This window comes from Hyperolius riggenbachi, chromosome 4 (genome assembly GCF_040937935.1).
Source record: "Hyperolius riggenbachi isolate aHypRig1 chromosome 4, aHypRig1.pri, whole genome shotgun sequence".
In the NCBI taxonomy this organism is placed as follows: Eukaryota; Metazoa; Chordata; class Amphibia; order Anura; family Hyperoliidae; genus Hyperolius; species Hyperolius riggenbachi.
The window spans coordinates 363,179,751-363,198,905 of NC_090649.1; the positions used below are offsets into that span (position 1 = coordinate 363,179,751).

The 19,155-nt window shown below is 41.9% G+C and overlaps 1 protein-coding gene across 2 annotated transcripts in view; it reads right to left on the bottom strand.

The window, feature by feature from the left end:
* The window catches only part of AKAP12 (A-kinase anchoring protein 12), a 268,251-nt gene that overhangs the window by 38,955 nt on the left and 210,141 nt on the right, over positions 1-19,155 (bottom strand). Inside the window, exon 1 of one of the 2 annotated variants that reach the window (XM_068231968.1) lies at positions 13,682-13,976. The exons of the other annotated variant lie outside the window; for it this stretch is intronic. Within the exon in view, the coding sequence (XP_068088069.1) occupies positions 13,682-13,706 (25 nt within the window). The 5' untranslated portion in view covers positions 13,707-13,976. Of the gene's footprint in view, positions 1-13,681; positions 13,977-19,155 lie in introns of those variants that run through there. 2 annotated transcript variants of the gene reach the window in all.

The following is a 19,155-nucleotide window of genomic DNA, read 5'->3' on the forward strand; positions in this document are numbered from 1 at the left end:
AGTGTCCACCAAGACTCCGCCATATTTGTGCATCCGCATAGTGGAATATAGCACACAGGGCGTGTTTGTAAATGTCAAACACTGGCAGGCATGAGGGGCGCCAATTCAGAAGTACAATGGGCTTTAGGGAGCAGCTGGACATTTGGAGACAGGATATCTAACATTTGAGGGGACAGAATAGAAGAGGTGGCATCACAAGGCTGATTCTCAAAAGATTTTATGATGAAATCGATTGGGAATCGGCCTGTGGCATATGGACAGCCAATAGATTTCTCTCTGTCTCTCTGATCAGCTTTGATCAGAAAGAGATCTGTCTCTTGGTCAAATCTACTCATAGATTGCTAGAGGTGCAGGATGTAGTGCTAGAATAATACTCTCCTCTGGCTACACTTGTCATCAGTGTTTCTATCCACCAGTAGAATTCCCTTTGCTTGCAGGCTCTTTAAGTACCTCACGTCTAGTCTTAAAACTAGCAACAACGAACACCTGATTGTCCCCTGAGCTCATAGAGCAGAAAGCTACAAAAATTCTAGCCAAGGTTTTTCTGACTTGGCCGATTACACAACATACTCAATATTTTCGCCCGAAAAGATCATGACTGCTTTTGGTGGCAAAACTCATATGCGGATATGTAACAGCAGATGTCACAGATAGTGGAGACAAAATAATTTGAAATCCGATAAAAAAATGTATTAAGGAAGGCCTAGCATTATAATTTGAACTAGAACATAGAACTAGAACACAACAAATATATGCGAATTTTAATCAAGCACTGTTCAAAGGGAGTTGTTGTCTCAGGATGCTATTTGGTAGGATCACAAGTTGCAAAATAATATGGTCCATAAAACACACACTAGATAAAAGTAGGTGCACACAAATGAGTGACGTAATGCAAATGACACTTCATGGCAAAAAGAAATGACAAGTAGTTTAAATTACTTTGTCCACACATATTGATGTGATCAAGTGGCATTTCACATGACATATGCACATGCTCTGGAACAATGTTGTTTGACTTATACAAACATATCTGCCCAACAGTCTGAATTGATCCACCAGTCGGATTGGGCAGAATAATTTTTCGTCTACATTTTTTAAGCCAATTGTCCGAAAAGGCAAAATCTATAATTTGTCAGATGATTCAAACCAATTTTCTCTTCCAAATGTACAAGGCTTAAGCAAATGCAAATACAAGTAACCCGAGAAGACAAATCTTTCGAACAATTATAACACAGTACAGTGGAAGTGATTAAGTTTCTGATACTAGCTCCAAGATTTCTACGTTATTGTTAGAAAGGATTGTACTATATTTACCATGAGTACAACTGTCAGGTGATGTTATTTAGAAATCCATTGTTGAACAGCAAATAATGAATGTGTGCCATTGTCTTTTATTGCTCTTCCCTACATAGGTCACCACGTGCTCTTCCCCTGCTTGTCACCCCCCTTCCTCTCTCCATTTACCAGAACATGCTTATGGGATTGGCAGCAGAATGTGCTGCTTCTGTTTGACCCTAAAGCAGGAAGATGAGTGAGGAGTGGAGAGAGTAGTCAGGAAGATGAGTGAAGAGTGGGTAAGATGGAGGCACCCAATACATCAATATATGTTGGCGCTGTATAAATAAATACATAGAAAAATAATGTATCGACGACCAATATTAAAAAAAGGAGGAAGGTAATTGCTTCCCTCTCCAGAAGATAAGGACACCAGTTCAACTGGATAATTATTTATTCAAAAACACAACTTAAACAATTAGACTAGTCTAGTGGCATTGGGTGCCTCCATCTTACCTACTTATACAGTCAGACCTCCTTTAGAGGTAGCAGCTTTGCAGTTTCTCTGGAAACTATAAAGAACGACAAGAGAGTGACCATCCAGTATCCGAAGAAACAAGTGGGGATGGTTAATTTCCCACAGGCCTATATGGTGGTTGCCAGGATCTGCAACCCACCTTGGTGAGTATAATACCTCACACGCCCACATTATCCATATACTTAACAATAATGCACCATTGGGCTCTTGGTCTCTCCCTACATACCCACCTTGGTGAGTATAATGCCTCACACACCTACATTATCCATATACCATATACCTAACACCATTGGGCTCTTGGTCTCTCCCTACATCTTGTTTAGGTGCTCTTGGTTCACATAAGAATTACCCTAATGTGACTTAAAGAGTAAGAAAAGTGGGAAGGGAGGTGAGTGAGGAGTGCAGAGAGTAGTCAGGAAGATGAGGGAGGAGTGGAAAGAGTGGGCATGAAGATAAGTGAGGAGTGGAGAGAGTAGGCAGGAAGAAGAGTGAGGAGTGGATAAGTGCAGGAAAACAAGTGAGGGTAAGAGAGAGTGGGTGGGACGATGAGTGGGGAGAGTAGGAAGGCAGAAGAGTGAGGGTTGGACTAAGTGGGCAGGAAGGTAAGTAAGGATTGGAGAAAGTGGGAAGGAAGGTGAGTGAGGCGAGGAGAGAGTAGGCAGGAAGATTAGTAAGGAATGGAGAGAGTTGGCAGGAAGATGAGTGAGGAGTGGATACAGTAGTCAGGAAGATGAGTGAGAAGTAAAAAGAGTGGGCAGACAGAAAAGTGAAGACTGAAAGATGAGTTTGGGGAGTACCTCTCCTCAACTGGGTGATAGAATGCAGGGAGATGCTGCTGGTGGACGATCCTGTGTGACTTTAAAGGCAGCTAAGCTGTAAGTTGGGCTTGTATGCTTGATACAGGCTGCTGGGGACAAAAGATCAGACGAGACAGCTATTAAATGCACATCTATATTGCTTTGACATTCCGGTTCGATTGTGTACTTTTTGGGAAATTGATCAAGAAAGTGTTCCAACAAACATAAGAATAATTGTAGCAACTAGGTCAAGGGATGTTCAAGACATAACTACCACCATAGCATTCCATGTGACTGTCATGGGACTCAGCAGCAGAGGGGAGTGCACAGTCCAGCCTCAGTATTACATTAACCACAACTGGATAAACATCTATCATGAAAGCAGATAGGTGCATCCGCAGAGGAGCCCAGAAGCCGCAAGGGGCCCCGTGGGGAGAGAAGTTTATTTTCCCTGTACTGAGAGACTGACAACTAAGGGGACGGAAAGAAAAAAGCTTTCTGCTCTCTGCACAAATTTTCTAATGACTGCATCTGCTCAGCCACTGATAATAAATCATACAAAGTTTTGTAGACAGTCCTTAGTCAGTGTTCAGCAGGGACTTGTGTACAGCACTGCTCTACCCCCAGCCTCTCTACCCCTCCCCAAGTGCTCTGTACTGTAGTGACTGGAAGGTGTAATGGTTAAGGGCTCTGCCTCTGACACAGGAGACCAGGGTTCGAATCTTGGCTCTGCCTGTTCAGTAAGCCAGCACCTATTCAGTAGGAGGCCTTAGGCAAGTCTCCCTAACACTGCTACTTCCTATAGAGCACGTCCTAGTGGCTGCAGCTCTGGCGCTTTGAGTCCACCAGGAGAAAAGCGAGCTACAAATGTTATTTGTCTTGTCTTGATGCTGCAGAAGTCTGCAGAGCCAGTTCTGCTCCATCAGAGATGGACAGAGTGAGTGTTCTGCACACCATGTGAGTCTGTATGTGTGAAAACATGCATGTTTTATCACAGAAGCTAATGTAATTGATAGAAAAAAATGCCTGTAGTGCTGCATTGTTGCACTAGCCAACTGAATAGCATGGGTTCTCAGTTTACCTGTGCAGAAAGCAGAATTGGGGGGGAGAGTGGGCCCCATCCAAAGTTTTGCAGGGGGGCACAGTGATTTCTAGTTACGTCACTGCATGAAGCATCACTCTTGAATATGTAAATGATCTCTTTATGCTCCTGAAGCATCATGGGAAACCACAGTTGCTCACTTAAAGCTGAATTTTTACAAACAACTTCTGTTTTAAAAAGGCAAATTACACTCAGCTTTGCTTTGTAGTAGGAAGGCTTTTCGGTCTCTTTTAGGGGAGGTTCACACTTCAGCGCTTTGCTGATCACCGGCAACCAGCAAAGCGCTGTTGCTAATGTATATAGGATCATTCTCACTGCAGCATTTGCGATTTGTATAGATCGCAAACGTGCTGCATGCAGCTCTTTGGGGGCAATCGTGACGTCATTCTTGTTCTGTTGAACCACCATGCAAATTGTAGCAAGATCGAGATTGCGGTTCGCAATTTGTGTTTGGCAATTTCCCTATACATTTCTAGTGATTCTGGGTCACCGTGAGCTATCTGGGGGTTCTGTATTATTGATTTGCAGAGAGACAACATCTTCCATAGCACCATACAAATAATGGGAAAAAAATGAGTCAAAAGTTGAACTATGTAACGGGTGCTGTTTTATCCATCACTAGCTAATAAAATGTTACTGACTACTGGGTTTAACTGCTTCTCCTGACATCTTACTACAGCTGGTAATACCCTTTTTCTGGCATTATTACTGAATGGAGATTATCCTCTCCAGATTCCTCCCTGAACAGATTCAAATTCTCCTTATGAAGTAATAGTTTTGCTGTGCCCATGTAACAAATGGTGAGAACACCTTCCCCAAGGACGCTTCACATTCAGCTCTTCACAAATGAATGGTATTAAGCTTTCCCTGTTGTGAAGGCTTTTCCATGGTGTGTGAATGGGGCCCCTCCCTGTGCCTCTGCCAGCAGTGAAGGGCTATACTCCTTAGGTCAGTGAAGCGAGTGAAGAGAAGTAAAGCCCTCTGTGCTACACAGGCAATTCATTGTAATTCTTAAAAGAAACAATACAACACCATATTGGAATGTCTGTTTTGCAGGTCCCTCACTGTACTTCCTATACTTGCTGTGCAGTCTAATGCTAGCAACTATGACCATATAAAATGACATTAAAGTGGATCCGAGATGAACTTTTACTCCTTGCATAATTGTGTTCCTTACATATAGTTTATAGGGCATTCCTCAAGCCAAATACTTGTTTTGTTTTGTTTTAATACCCTAATTTCCTATAAACTAAACAAGCCACACCCACAGCTTCTCCAGAGTGCCTTGGTGCTTGCAAAGGATTGTGGGATTTCAGTCTGGGCAGGTAAAAAAGGTGTTACTAGCTATAGATTTCAGGGGAGCAGGAAAAAATGGCGCAGGGGAAAAAATGGCGCACCGATAAATGTATCATAAAACGCTATTTACCGTTTTAATGTTAATACATTAAAACGGTAAATAGTGTTTTAAGATACATTTATCGGCGGATCGGTGCGCCGTTAGAAAAAGCAGAGGGGCTTCACTACAGCTACAGCCTCACGTTCCCGGTAATCCTTGCTAGCGTCCAAATCCATGGCAACAGAGGAATCCGAGGCAGCCTCTGCTACGGTAGATGTTTCCCCAGTCCGCCCGGCCAATAAGGAGCACAAAGAAGGAGGGCAGAGGCACAGACGTTCCACAGACACTTGCTACTACGGACACCAGTAGTTAATTACTATTTTCTAATAAGTTCCTTCAGCTCACTTAGCACAGCGCTAAGGGTACAGACTAGAGACAAAGTTTTGCAGGTTCGAATCTGCTCTTCACTGCCTTTTTTTTTTTTTTTTTTTTTTAAGAAAACGGCACTATTGTAATATTATTGTAACCTTTTTTAAATAAAAGTGTGACTGCAGAATAAGGATAAAGGTCCGTACACACGCCGGACTTTAGGCAACGACGGGTCCGTCGTTGCCTCCCGCTGGGTGGGCGTGCCAGCGACAGTCCGGCGTGTGTACGCTCTGTCGTCAGACTGATACGGCTGTTTCTGAGCGATCCGCCGGCGTGTGTACGGACCTTAAGAGATAAAGAATTGGTGGCTGCAAACTGACCAACAATAGCGGTGATTAGTCAGAGAAGTGACTTTTCTCTGACTAATCACCGCTATTGTTGGTCAGTTTCCAGCCACCAATTCTTTATCTCTTATCCTTATTCTGCAGTCACACTTTTATTTAAAAAACGTTACAATAATATTACAATAGTGCCGTTTTCTTAAAAAAAAAAAAAGGCAGTGAAGAGCAGATTCGAACCTGCAAAACTTTGTCCCTAGTCTGTACCCTTAGCGCTGTGCTAAGTGAGCTGCAGGAACTTGTTAGAAAATAGTAATTAACTACTGGTGTCCGTAGTAGCAAGTGTCTGTGGAACGTCTGTGCCTCTGCCCTCCTCCTTTGTGCTCCTTATTGGCCGGGCGGACTGGGGAAACATCTACCGTAGCAGAGGCTGCCTCGGATTCCTCTGTTGCCATGGATTTGGACGCTAGCAAGGATTACCGGGAACGTGAGGCTGTAGCTGTAGTGAAGCCCCTCTGCTTTTTCTAACGGCGCACCGATCCGCCGATAAATGTATCTTAAAACACTATTTACCGTTTTAATGTATTAACATTAAAACGGTAAATAGCGTTTTATGATACATTTATCGGTGCGCCATTTTTTCCCCTGCGCCATTTTTTACTGCATGCAGATTTCAGAGGCAGAGTTTTCACAATCTGAGAGCTGCAGTGCAGATACAGATCAGTTGCCTGTGTAATGGAGGAGATAAGAGTGGAGTTTTCACAGAATATGCAGATTAGCATGCCTAGATACAGATAAGCTTGCCTGTGTGTGTAAAGCAGCCCATACACTCAGCCGATTTTCTGGCCGACCGATCGATCCCGATCGATCGATCAATCGATTGCAAATCGGTTGGCCAATCGACCGATCGACGGCCGATTTCGATCGATTTCGATGGATTTCCATCGAACTTGCAGGGTGGAAAATTTAGGTCGATCTGATGAGATTGCTTATCAGTTTGCATTGGCCTTAATGGAAATCTGATGGCAAAAAAAATGCCATCAGATCGAATTTCAATAGATTTCAAAATGAAATCTATTGGAATTCTTTCCTGGTAAAAAATGTTCTAAAAACGCATCAGATAGATCATCAGATGCATTTCTTATCTATCTGCTGCCAATCTGACGAGTGTATGGGCACCTTAATTGTGTAATAGTGACAAGCAGAAAACATGTCTGCTCCCATTGTATCACAGGAAAAAATATTAATATATTGTTGAAGCTGTTTGAAGATAAATTTGCTGTGTAAACTATCTAAACTTTAGATAAGATATATAGACAAGTCACTTGTTATATTTAGTTTTTCATCTCGGATCCACCCGAGGTGAAAATAAACTAATGAAATAAACAATTGTATTATTATTATTATTATTATTTAGTATTTATATAGCGCCAACATATTACGCAGCGCTGTACAGTGTGTATATATATATCTTGCCACTAACTGTCCCTCAAAGGAGCTCACAATCTAATCCCTACCGTTGCCATATGTCTATATTATGTAGTGTAAGTACTGTAGTCTAGGGCCAATTTTAGGGGGAGCCAATTAACTTATCCGTATGTTTTTGGAATGTGGGAGGAAACCGGAGCGCCCGAAGGGAACCTACACAGACACGGAGAGAACATACAAACTCTTTGCAGATAGTGCCCTGGCTGGGATTCGAACCAGGGACCCAGCGCTGCAAGGCGAGAGAGCTAACCACTACGCCACCATGCTTTGAGGAGCGCCCCACCCCCCCGCAAGGCACAGCAGACATCCCCCTAGTGGGGAAAAAAAGGGGGAAATCTGATCGCCCTGCCTGCAATACGATCTGTGCTGGGGGCTGTAGAGCCCACTCAGCACAGATCAATGGGAAATCACTTGGTCGGCAAGTGGTTAAATCTGCTTTTAAAATGTTTTACTGTTTTAATGTTTTTGCTTAATGACACATTCATTGAAGTATGCCAAAGCTAAAATCTGTGAACTATTGACCCTTTGTATCTCTTTTCTGCTCTCAGAAGCCATTTTCTGCTAGGAAAGTGTTTTATAGTTTCTTATCAGTGAGGGTCACACTGTAGTCTGACCCAGTCCCGACTCAGACAGGAACTGCCACTTACATACCTGATGTTTAACTCTTGCAGGCAGGGAAAGAAAAAAAAAGGAACACAGTATAGTTATGTGAATGCTTGGCACTATACATAAACATCTCTATCTCATCACGTCACATCACCTCTGGTATCCTTCAATGGCCCATGGCCCTGTCTTTCAGAACCGACAAATAAGATTATTTACAATGATAAAAGTACAATAGACAGAACTATCTGTCACATCAAGCATGGATATTCATACATGTTTCAATGCCCTTTAAACCACCAGCAAGCAAGAAAATACTCAAAATATTTTTGAATGTACTTTGTGTGCCTCTGACACAGGAGACCAGGGTTCAAATCTCAGCTCTGCCTTTTCAGTAAGCCTGCACCTATTCAGTGAGGAGACCTTGGGCAAGACTCCCTAAGGCTCAAAAAATACGTGCCACTTAATACACAACCAACCGCACAAAATGATCGCCCACACAATTTTCTGTTTAGGCGACAAGTATGTACACAAGCGCTGATCAACTGAACAACCAACTGATTGAAATATATAAATACTGCGTGTGCACCAACACGTCCGCATTCAAAAGCATCAGGTTGTTCAAACTACTTGTACACACATGACCAACCTGCATGATAGTTGGTCAGGTTTATCCTCCGGTTAGGTTGGGCAGACCGCCTGTTATCAGTTGGATGTATTGTCTTGACCAGCATACACATACCCAACTATCATCCAACAGACCGAGTTTAGAAGATAGTTGGGTAGATTCATTGCACGTATGTACGAGCCTCAACACTTCTACCACCTACTGAGCGCATCCTAGTGGCTGCAACTTTGGGGCTTTGAGTCCACCAGGAGAAGAGTGCAATATAAATGTTCTGTGTCTTGTCGCCTACTTTTTGGTACTTTTTCAATTGCAAAGTGCTGAAAAGCTATTTTAAAGAGTAGATGAAAAATTACCTCCCAGGAGAAAACTTAGGAGAAAAAGTTAATTGCATATGAACCTATATCAGTTGCTCTCCCTATTTAATGGACCTAAGTGTAGACTAAAAGAGGATGAGTAACAAACTGCAATGATTTCTTAAAACAATAATTCAGCTGTAAGAAGAATAGGGTTCGTTGTCAGGAAGGGTTTAATTCTATGGAATATTATGTTTTAGGGAAAAATTACAGGTTGCCAAATAACAGGAAAGAAATTATGATAATGTGGTGAAAAGTGCCATGGTGTTGTCAAACTACACCCAAACCATAGGAGGCCTCCAATTATGGAAGCATACAACTGGAAGGGTCTATGTACATATATACATAGCACACATACATATGTTACATTGTTCATTGTGGTCCAGGTGTGAATGTGTGACAATTATAAAATAAATGTCAACACACACTCTGCTTGAAAAAAGGTGCAGGGTTGCATTGTAGGCCGGAACCCAGCACCACAATGATTATGTATGAAAGGGCCCATGCAAAGCGCATGCCCATTGTGTGTCTGGTGCCCACTACAATACACTGCAAACCATAAACACCTGCCTGCTGTTCCCCTGAGCTGTGTCAGATAGAGAGAATGAGGGAAAATCTGCACAGATATCAGCGGCTCATCCACTCCCATCATAATTTTTCTTTTTAAAGGGCACCTGAAGTGAGAGGGATATGGAAGCTGACATATTTATTTCCTTTTAATCAATACCAGTTGCCTGGCATTCTGATGGTCTTTAATGCATCAGTAGTGTCTGAATCACCCACCTGAAACAAGCATTAGGGCTGGCGCTTGCCTCAGGTTCCCCAACCTCTGCAGGGGCCCCTGGCAAGTTGTCTCCCGCACTGCTCCACAAGGCCCCTGTACATTAGCTGTATACTCACTTTTCCCAGCAGGCGGCGGGTGCACCATCCGTGCATTCTTCAACCACGCTTTCCGCCTCCTCTCTATTCGGCACATGTTTACACATAACACATGTCGGATAGAGAAGAGGCAGACAGCGTGGTTGAAGATTGCAAGGGCAGTGCAGCCACCGCCCACCGGGACAAATGAGCCACTGATTAATACAGCTAGTGTGCAGGGGCCCCAGGGAGAAGTAGAGTATTGTCTATTGGTGGGGAAAGTGGGGGGCTATCGTGGGGGGGAACTATCGGCGTTGGGGGGCCCACTTAAGTTTGCCCCAGGGCCCCTTAAACCGGCTCTGATAAGTATCGGCCAAATCCAGTGAAGTTTTGGTCAGAAACATCTTATCTGCATGCTCGTTCAGCGTCTTTGGCTGCAAGCATTAGTAGCAGAGAATCAGCAAGACAGCCAGGCAACTTGTATTGTTTAAAAATAAAGTAATATGGAAGCCTTCATATAGCTCTCACTTCAGGTGCCCTATAATACCAAGGCCAGAAAGTGAGGGTATCTCTCTCCGAAAGGATAGAAAGCAATACTAATAATTGATGGTGGATAAAACCCTTCTTTAAGCTATCCTTTACTTCTCCAAACATAACAAATCTATACGTGTATGAAAAATCAGATGCAGACAATCATATTTGGAAAGTTTTGAATCAGGATGATACCATTTATTGGCTAACTTAGAAGAATTTCTTCTAAGTTAGTTAATAAATGTTATTACCTGATTCAAAACGTATTGCTTTCACTGATAGCTAACAAGGTATAATACTTTACTGCTAATCATTTTATCGGCAAACAGCTTTTCTGACTCTACTATATAGACATGTACTAAAAAACTTGCCAACAATGCATCAAATGATTTATTAGTTAGCATTTTATCTAATATCTATATCTAAGGGTGCTTCAAGGCATTCGAGATATGATAAACAGCATCTCCTGTTACCTGATACTGCAACTAATGCATAGCTGACAGAATGGGTTAACTGAGATGGATTCTCTTGGGACCATATCACTTACAAATGCCTGTAATTGTCAAATAGACCTAGACAGTGGCAGCTGACTGATGTGACCTTCCAGCTCCCAGGAAGCTCATGCCTGACATATGCAGCATAATGCATTACTATTGTCATTATTTAAGCCTAGCATATGTACAAGCTTTCTCTATGAAATATCCTCCTCATGCTGCACCCATGAACAGTTGACGGATGTAAATTAAAAGTGGAGAAATTGGTAAAATACATGAAGCAGGCTGCAGTACTATTGATTTTGGTGCTGGCAGGCTAATATCAGTGCTTGGAAGATGTCGCTTGGATTCAGCACCAGGGGTGAAGATGATAAAATGAGAGTTTCAGTTGGGGTTAGGTTTTGTTTTGGAGTGTTAATTGCAGAGGAAAGCATAGGGGAAGGTTAGTTTTGTTAACTAGTGTTAAGCCTCAGGAAGCGGTTTCAATAGGGAATGGAGATTAGGGTAATATATCAGGAAGAAGCAGAGGATGAGGTTTGGGTTATAAGTCAGAAAGTGGATAACAATGGGGAACGGTTGGGGCTAGGTATCAGAAAAGAGTTAAGGCTAAGGAGGGAGGTTATGGTAAATTGAGATTTATGTCAAGGAGACTGGTTAGGGGAATCGGGGAACAGCACTGAAACACCAATAAAAGCTGCACTGCACTTGATTCATTTGCAGCAAATCAAAATGCACCGGAAATATCATTCAATAAAGGAAGATGCTATTAATTTGGCTTACTAGTATCTGTTTTTTTTATTTGATTAAAAAGGAAGAAAGAATAGAAATGGTGTGACTTGTGAACTCTGCATGCATGCCATGATAGCATATTAAAGTTTGCCTTGTTGGGCTGGGTAAAGCTGAACTGTGTAGCTGAATGGGCTGCAGTTCATATGTTTCCTTGTGCAATCGGCAAGCTGCTAGCTATTAATGCATTGATGAAGGCACTCCTTTCCTGCAGTACCATACATTTACATTAGAAGGTAAAATAGTAAAGGGCATGATGAATTCACAAGTTATTTGAGACCAGACATTTTATGGCTGTCAATGACAATTCAAAGGGATTAAGTGCAAATACCATGGTTCATTTTTGTATATCTTGTAAAGTTTCTGAAGTATCAGTTGAATGGCTGTAAAGTCTTCAGTACATAATTAAATGTCTGGCCTCAGTGAAGGAAAATATATATTGTACATGCGTGTGATTTTGTAGTGTGCCTTTGTCTATTCAGTAGATGTACACACACTGGAGACTGGATTAATTACTGCAAATTATGACTTTTACAAACCATTCTACTATTATGTCGTAGGCGTAGAGAATAATAAAAAGTAGCTGAAAGTGACAATGGTACTTTTCTTTACTTAGATAAATTATATGTACTTCCAGTAATGCTTTGAATTTCTAATGTATATACTATAGGTATATGCCCAATACATGATCAATATGTGCCATGCAGTGCCTTTTGCCTAATTTTAACATACAAGATTTGGCAGTTATTGTCTGAAATTTATTCTGCTGATTTTAGGGTTTGGTTGACCAAAATGTGACAAATTAGAAAGTTCCAATCCAGTTGTCCAAACTGATTATGTGGTGCGGCACTGAGCACGGAATGATGTAGGATAACAAACAATCACTAATGATAAAGTATTTGAAGTGTTTCAAAATGATTATAGATTGATATGCAACCAATAATCCCCAAAGAATCCAACAGATATCACTTGTAATGTAAGGTGAACAGTTCGATTATCATTCCATCAATAATCCATGGAAACAGAGATCGAACCAGGAATCACACTTAACTTGATCAATGTATGGCTAGCATAAATCAATAGCAAACAGATTAGCATACAGTTCCCATCGAAATCACACCACTGTGCGGCATGGCTCGATTTCAGTTAGTGAAATTACCGTTTACAATTAGATTTAATGATGAATAAACCCATGTCCAGAATGCACAAAAGATGTTTCAGTCCCTAATGGGTGGAACAAGAAACCCTATGCATTGCATAGCATAAAAATGTATCTGGCCCATTAGTGTTTTCATCTACCAGCCATAGCCAGTTGTTGCTTATGGGGAACAGTAGTCCACACCCAATTCTATGTCTGATTACCAAATGAACATTTTCAATGGCTTGTTTCCAACACATAATCTAGAGAATCACTCACAGTACTAAGCCTTCTCCGATATAATCTTCCTACTATAGTTTCCACTAGCAGCTTTATAAACTTACATAAATGACACACAGGAAAATCTAGCCATCACAGATCGATATGGCAATCGATCGATCACTCCCCAATTGAAAATCATATGGACAGTAATGATCGATTACACCACCTCCTCCAGTTGATTTTAATTAGACATAAGCAGCTGTCTAGTCGAGAATCGATCGATCCATAAATGTTGTACCACTCGATGCAATGCAAGACTGTGTGGTCATCAATCTCATTTCGCTTCTCCCCCCTCTCCTGCTTGACAGAGGTTTTTAAAGGTGCTTATTAACAGTACAATATTTTCCTCAGATGCGATCAGATTTGTATGACCCAATTGTACAGAAAACCACACATTATGTGGAGAAAATCGCAGTGAAATGATTCTATTGTCAATTGGAATACAGGATTTTGTCAGTCGGAATGTTGGATTTCCCAATCATCTCTGAAGATAGAAAGTGCCCTAATCCACCCGTTTATGGGAGCAATCGATAATTAACACCCGATTACTAATATGATCCCGCAAATCTGATCGAATGCTCGCATCTGACGGAAATATTGTACCGTTAATTAGGACCTTTACATAACCAATCACCCCGTCAATCAATAAACTGTCCGAAATTGATTGGTCGAGTATGTTGGGAGCAGCAGATCCCCAATAGATGCTATCAATCAGCTATTGAATCAGCCAGGAAAATCGATTAAGATACAATTCAGCCATCTTACCGGTTAGTGTTATTGTGCCAAGCATACTTTCTTGTAGATGAGATTCTTATCCGAATAGCCCTGAGCAGCTCCGCAGCTTATAGAGTGTACGCTGTCTAGCACTGGCTGTATCAGTGGAATTCCTAGTTACAGATGCAGTCAGCAGATGTCCTGTGAGCCTTGCTCGCAAACATGCAGTATTATAACAAAATCCCAACTAGTTGGAAGAACATGTGTTACATCCCAAGTGCTGTTCCCTCTGCTTTTCTTCCTGGGATCTGTGAAATGAGAGGGAAGCTTCCTTCACACCCCTTTAACAACTTTCCTGAGTGTGAACTGCCTGAGTGCAGGACTACACACCCCCTTCCTCCAACTCCACCCTGGCCATTGTCTGCCAACCCCCAGACCCCATGGAGAGGACTTGAAATTGTTCTTTCTGAGAGTGGCTTAGCATGACTCACACATATCTCTGCATCCAATACATGACTTCATAGAACAGGGAATTAGCATTTGCAAATGAAAGTCTACCCCCTTATCTTTTGAACTCTCTTTCACATACCACAAGAATCTCCTTTTCTCCCTCAACCTGTGGGATTTACCAAATGTAAATTGAACTTGCCTTTTATACTATTGGTCTTTTTTTCAAGTGGCTTACTCTGAACACTATTTAACATTCTCAAGAGCATAGAGAAAAAGAAAACAGATTTCCTTCCCATATTATGGTGTTCTGCTGTGCCAAGTGAGAACACAAACATGCAAGCTGTTTATGATAATCTTACATACACATGAGAGGTTTGCTGGCATGCCAGGATGTGTCTAATTAAACAATATAATTGTTACTTAGCATTGCCAAGTAAGATTTTTTTAATGAAAATTAAATGTCTGCTTTCATGAAAGATCATTAAATTAGCAAATGTGTTTAAGAATTTAATTTGCAAATAATTAACCAAATTTTATTCAAGTAATATAACTATTAGTACATCTGCTACTAACATAGATCTTCAATTGGCACTCCATTTACTGGGCTTCCAAATGTCCCTTGTTCAGAGGTACAGAGGTACAGTCCCTCTTTGGGAACTAAATTTCTATATCCCTCTTTCAGGACTGATGTACAAATCTATGAAAGTAGTATATACCGGCGGTTCTCTACTTAGGTTCCATTACAAAAGGTTGTTTGTAAGTTGTATTAGTCTATAAGTCAAGTCATGTGTTATACATAGCGAAATATGGATAAATTAGGCAACACTGGATTTGGACCTATAGCATAAAACAATTGAGGGGGTTGTACTTTTCAATGTGTTCTTAAAGGAAATCTTCACTGAATGGTAATGGTAATGTGGCCAGTTACTAAGACAAGACACAGTACATTTATATTTGGCTTTTTCTCCTGGCGGTCTTGCCCAAGGTCTCCTCACTGAATAGGTGCTGGCTTACTGAACAGGAAGAGCCAAGATTTGAACCCTGGTCTCCTGTGTCTGAGGCAGAGCCCTTAGGGCCCATTCACACTAGAGCGATTAGTGGGTGATTCCCACTAATCGCAAAGCGCTAGCACAATTGTAACCTTATGGCAGTGATCTCACTGCTGCGATTGCCGTCGATCGTGGGTGTTTCATGATTAACGGCAATAGCAAAACATGTTACCTGCAGCATTTTCTCGCGATTCTTAAGGTATTGCGATACAGTGCTTATAAAAGTGCTAATTGCAATCTCTCGGAATCGCGAGAGTGTACAGTGATATTACTGCGCTAATTGCGTTAAAATCACCTGCGCAAAATGGTAACGCTTTTGCGGCTGACAAATGTAAATGGGCCCTTAACCAGTTCACTATCCATCCAATACTTACCTGGACCTTCTTGCAGCCCGCCTATTAATTAATATATTTCTATTTTTATAGAGGGAAAACTAACAATGATATAAAAGACAAGTGTGGTTTGAATGATAAAACTACATCTTTTGGTTATGAATTCTTTGTGGTATGTGCAACTAGGGATGTGGTGGGGGCATGGTTAGGTCTAGCAGGGGCGTGTCTTAAAAGTTTACCTGTTTTACTTATCTCATAAAGTTGTGAGGTATGGACATAGCATGAAATACACTTAGTGTGCCCATGTCTAGGCAAAGAAAGACTGGCTGCTAACACATCTCCAGCTTCAAGGCGCGTACACACGCCATACCGCCAGCAACGACGGGTCCGTCAGACCCTCCCACTGGGCGGACGTTCAGCCGACAGTAGCACGTGTGTACGCGTGTTTCTGAATGATCCGCTGAGCGGATTGTTCAGAAACAACCTTATCAGTCTGCCAACAGTGTGTACACACATGCTACTGTCGGCTGAACGTCTGCCCAGTGGGAGGGTCTGACGGACCCATCGTTGCCGGCGGTATGGCGTGTGTATGCGCCTTAAGTCAACCCAAAACTATCATTCATGATCATTTAGGGCATCTTTCCACAGAATGTACAGGTGTCACCAAATGTCCATAAACATGCAAGAACCGATGTTGATATTTCCCACTGTGCCTCCCTACTACTGCTTTAGGGGGCTTTTGCACTACCCTGTGTTTTGCTATCTGAAAATTGGTCAGAACCTGATTGGACCTGTCGGAAGCTATTGTTTCGACCTGTCATTCTGACGGGAAATTGCATGGTGTGTAGCGGGCTACACAGACTGCTTATTTAAAGCCCCTATTTAGCATCAACTTTTATTATAGATCTTTTGACATCCCCATCCCAGTAGTGCTCAGAATTACAATAAAAATGCAAGTAATTTAATAATTTACAGCATGGTCACATGTTTTTTCCTAATCTCGGGGTCTAATGAAGAAGGAGCAAGGCCTTTTGGTAGGAAAGGCATAGCTGGCACTCACAACCACAGTCAGGAGGCAGGAGAGCACTGTCCTCCTGTGGCTGCCTAAGTAAGAAGGCTTAGAGCGGACCTGAACTCAGAACTTTCTCTCTGCTCTAAAAGATATGCAACAGCATAATAACATTAATTTGCTATATCTGATACAAATCCTAAAATAAATCTGCACTGTTTCTACTTACTGATTCATGGTTAAGGGCTCTGCCTCTGACGCAGGAGACCAGGGTTCGAATCTCGGCTCTGCCTGTTCAGTAAGCCAGCACTAATTCAGTAGGAGACTTTTGGCAAGTCTCCCTTACACTGCTACTGCCAATAGAGCGCGCCCTAGTGGCTGCTGCTCTGCTCTGGCGCTTTGAGTCCGCAAGGAGAAAAGCGCAATATAAATGTTATTTGTCTTGTCTTGTCTTGTCATGGAAGCAGACATATTGTTAACAGACTGTGCTTTGAAATGAGCTTATCTACCATCTCTGCCATGGCAGTCATGTGACACGGGGAGAGATCAAATTACAACTTGTGATTAGACATAAATGAGGGGGAATTAAACAGACTAAACTACTCTCTAAATACATACAAATACTTACAAGATGTGAAAGTGGGAAAACTTAGATAAGTAGTGTAAAGCAGCATGGCCATGGTGCAGGGCTTTTTCCTGATGGTCTGGATGAAGAGGACCTAGCTAATTGAACATGGGGAAAGGGCACAGATCACTATAATGCACTTGCTATTTGTTCTGAATGAAAAGGACCCAGCTGATAAGTAGAAGGGGGTATGGCGTAGATCATTATGATTCTGGATGAAAAGGACCAAGCTGATTAGTAGCAGGGCCTTGCTTGGTGGTCTGGATGAAAAAGTCCTAGTTGATTAGTAGAAGGGGTAGACCAGATCACTAGGGTGCAGGTCCTTGCCTGGTGGTCTGCATGAGAAGGACCTAAGCTTCAATTGTCACATAAGGCCAGGACTTGGTCAACAAAATTAAGAAACAATATTATAATGGCAATTTGCCATGGAAGAAGCTGGCGCTATATAAATCTGTAATAATAATAATAATAATAATAATAATAATAATAATAAATAAAATATATAGGGACATTTTGAGAATTCTAGAAATCTACTTTAAATTATCTGCTGACTTTAAGGAAACCAGAGCTGAGCAAATATAAAAGTTCTATACATACCTGCAGCTTCCTCCAGCCCCATGCACACAGATCGCTCCCATGCCGCCATCCTCAGTCTTCTCCCTGTTCGGTACCGGGTCCCGTAACTTCAACCAGTCGCGGCCAGTCTGCGCAAAAGAAGTGCGCCCTGTACGTACCTCTCCGCCAGAGAGGTATGTATAAAACTTTATTTATAAACTTTATAACTTTGTATAAAACTCTGCTCTAGTACACTTTAAAGGAAACCAGAGACCAATAAAAAAAAAAGTTTTATACATACCTGGGGCTTCCTCCAGCCCCATGCGCACGGATCACTCCAATGCAGCAGTCCTCTGAGCCTGCAGCTGTGGCATCGGGTCCCATTAGTTCTGCCAGCCATGGCCAGTTTGTGCAAGAGAAGTGTACCCTCTTCGTATCTCTCCAGCGGGTGTGTGCATGGGGCTGGAGGAAGCCCCAGGTTTGTATAAAACTTTTTTTTTATTGGTCTCTGGTACACTTTAAGACACACACACTAGATTAACGTCGGCTGAGGAAGCTACTTACGACTACCTCTGCCAATAATCCAGTGTGTGTACAGCAGCCTCCAATAGCTACACAGTCAGCAATCCAGCAATCCCCTCTGTATTGCAACAGAACTAATCACTAGTCCTTAAAGGACCACTATCACGAAAAAAGTAGGCAGTTAAAAAGGAAACCGTGACCAAGAATTGAACTTCATCCCAATCAGTAGCTGATACCCCCTTTTCTAAAAGAAATCTTTTCCTTTTCACAAACTGATCATCAGGGGCTTTGCATGGCTGGTATTGTGGTGAAACCCTTCCCACAGTGGGATGTCAGAACCATGGTCCTGACAGTTTCCTGTCTGTGAACCTCATTGCATTGCGGGAAATAACAGTTGTTTACAACTGGGTCCAACTGCCAAAAAAAAAAAAAACAAGCAGCATCTCCTTCCACTGACATCACCCGCCAGCAGTAAAAATGTCACCATGTGGTAAATGCCAGAATGTAAATCAGGGAGAGGAAATATTTTACAATGGGAAAACACTGGCAAAATCATTTATACATAATTATTGTAAAAATTAAGCACTTTTTTATTACATTATTTTCACTGCAGTTCCTCTCTAAAATCTGACAGAACTGACAGGTTTTGGGCCAGTCCATCTCCTCATGGGGGATTCTCAGGGTTCTCTTTGTTTTCAACAGCATTTCCTGAACAGCAGTTTAACTGCCAAAATAGTAAGATACCAGCCAGCCTCCCTACTCACTTGCACACTATTTTGTCAGTTAGACTTTGCAACTGCTGTTCATGAAATGCTGTTAAAACAAAGAAGACCCGAGAATCCCCCATGAGAAGATGGACCGGCCCAAAACCTGTCAGTTCTGTCAGATTTTAACTGCCTAATTTTTTTCACAATTGTGGTCCTTTAAGGCCCAATCATTTGGGTGACATCGCTGGGCCAAGGCTATATGGGCTTTGTAGCTAG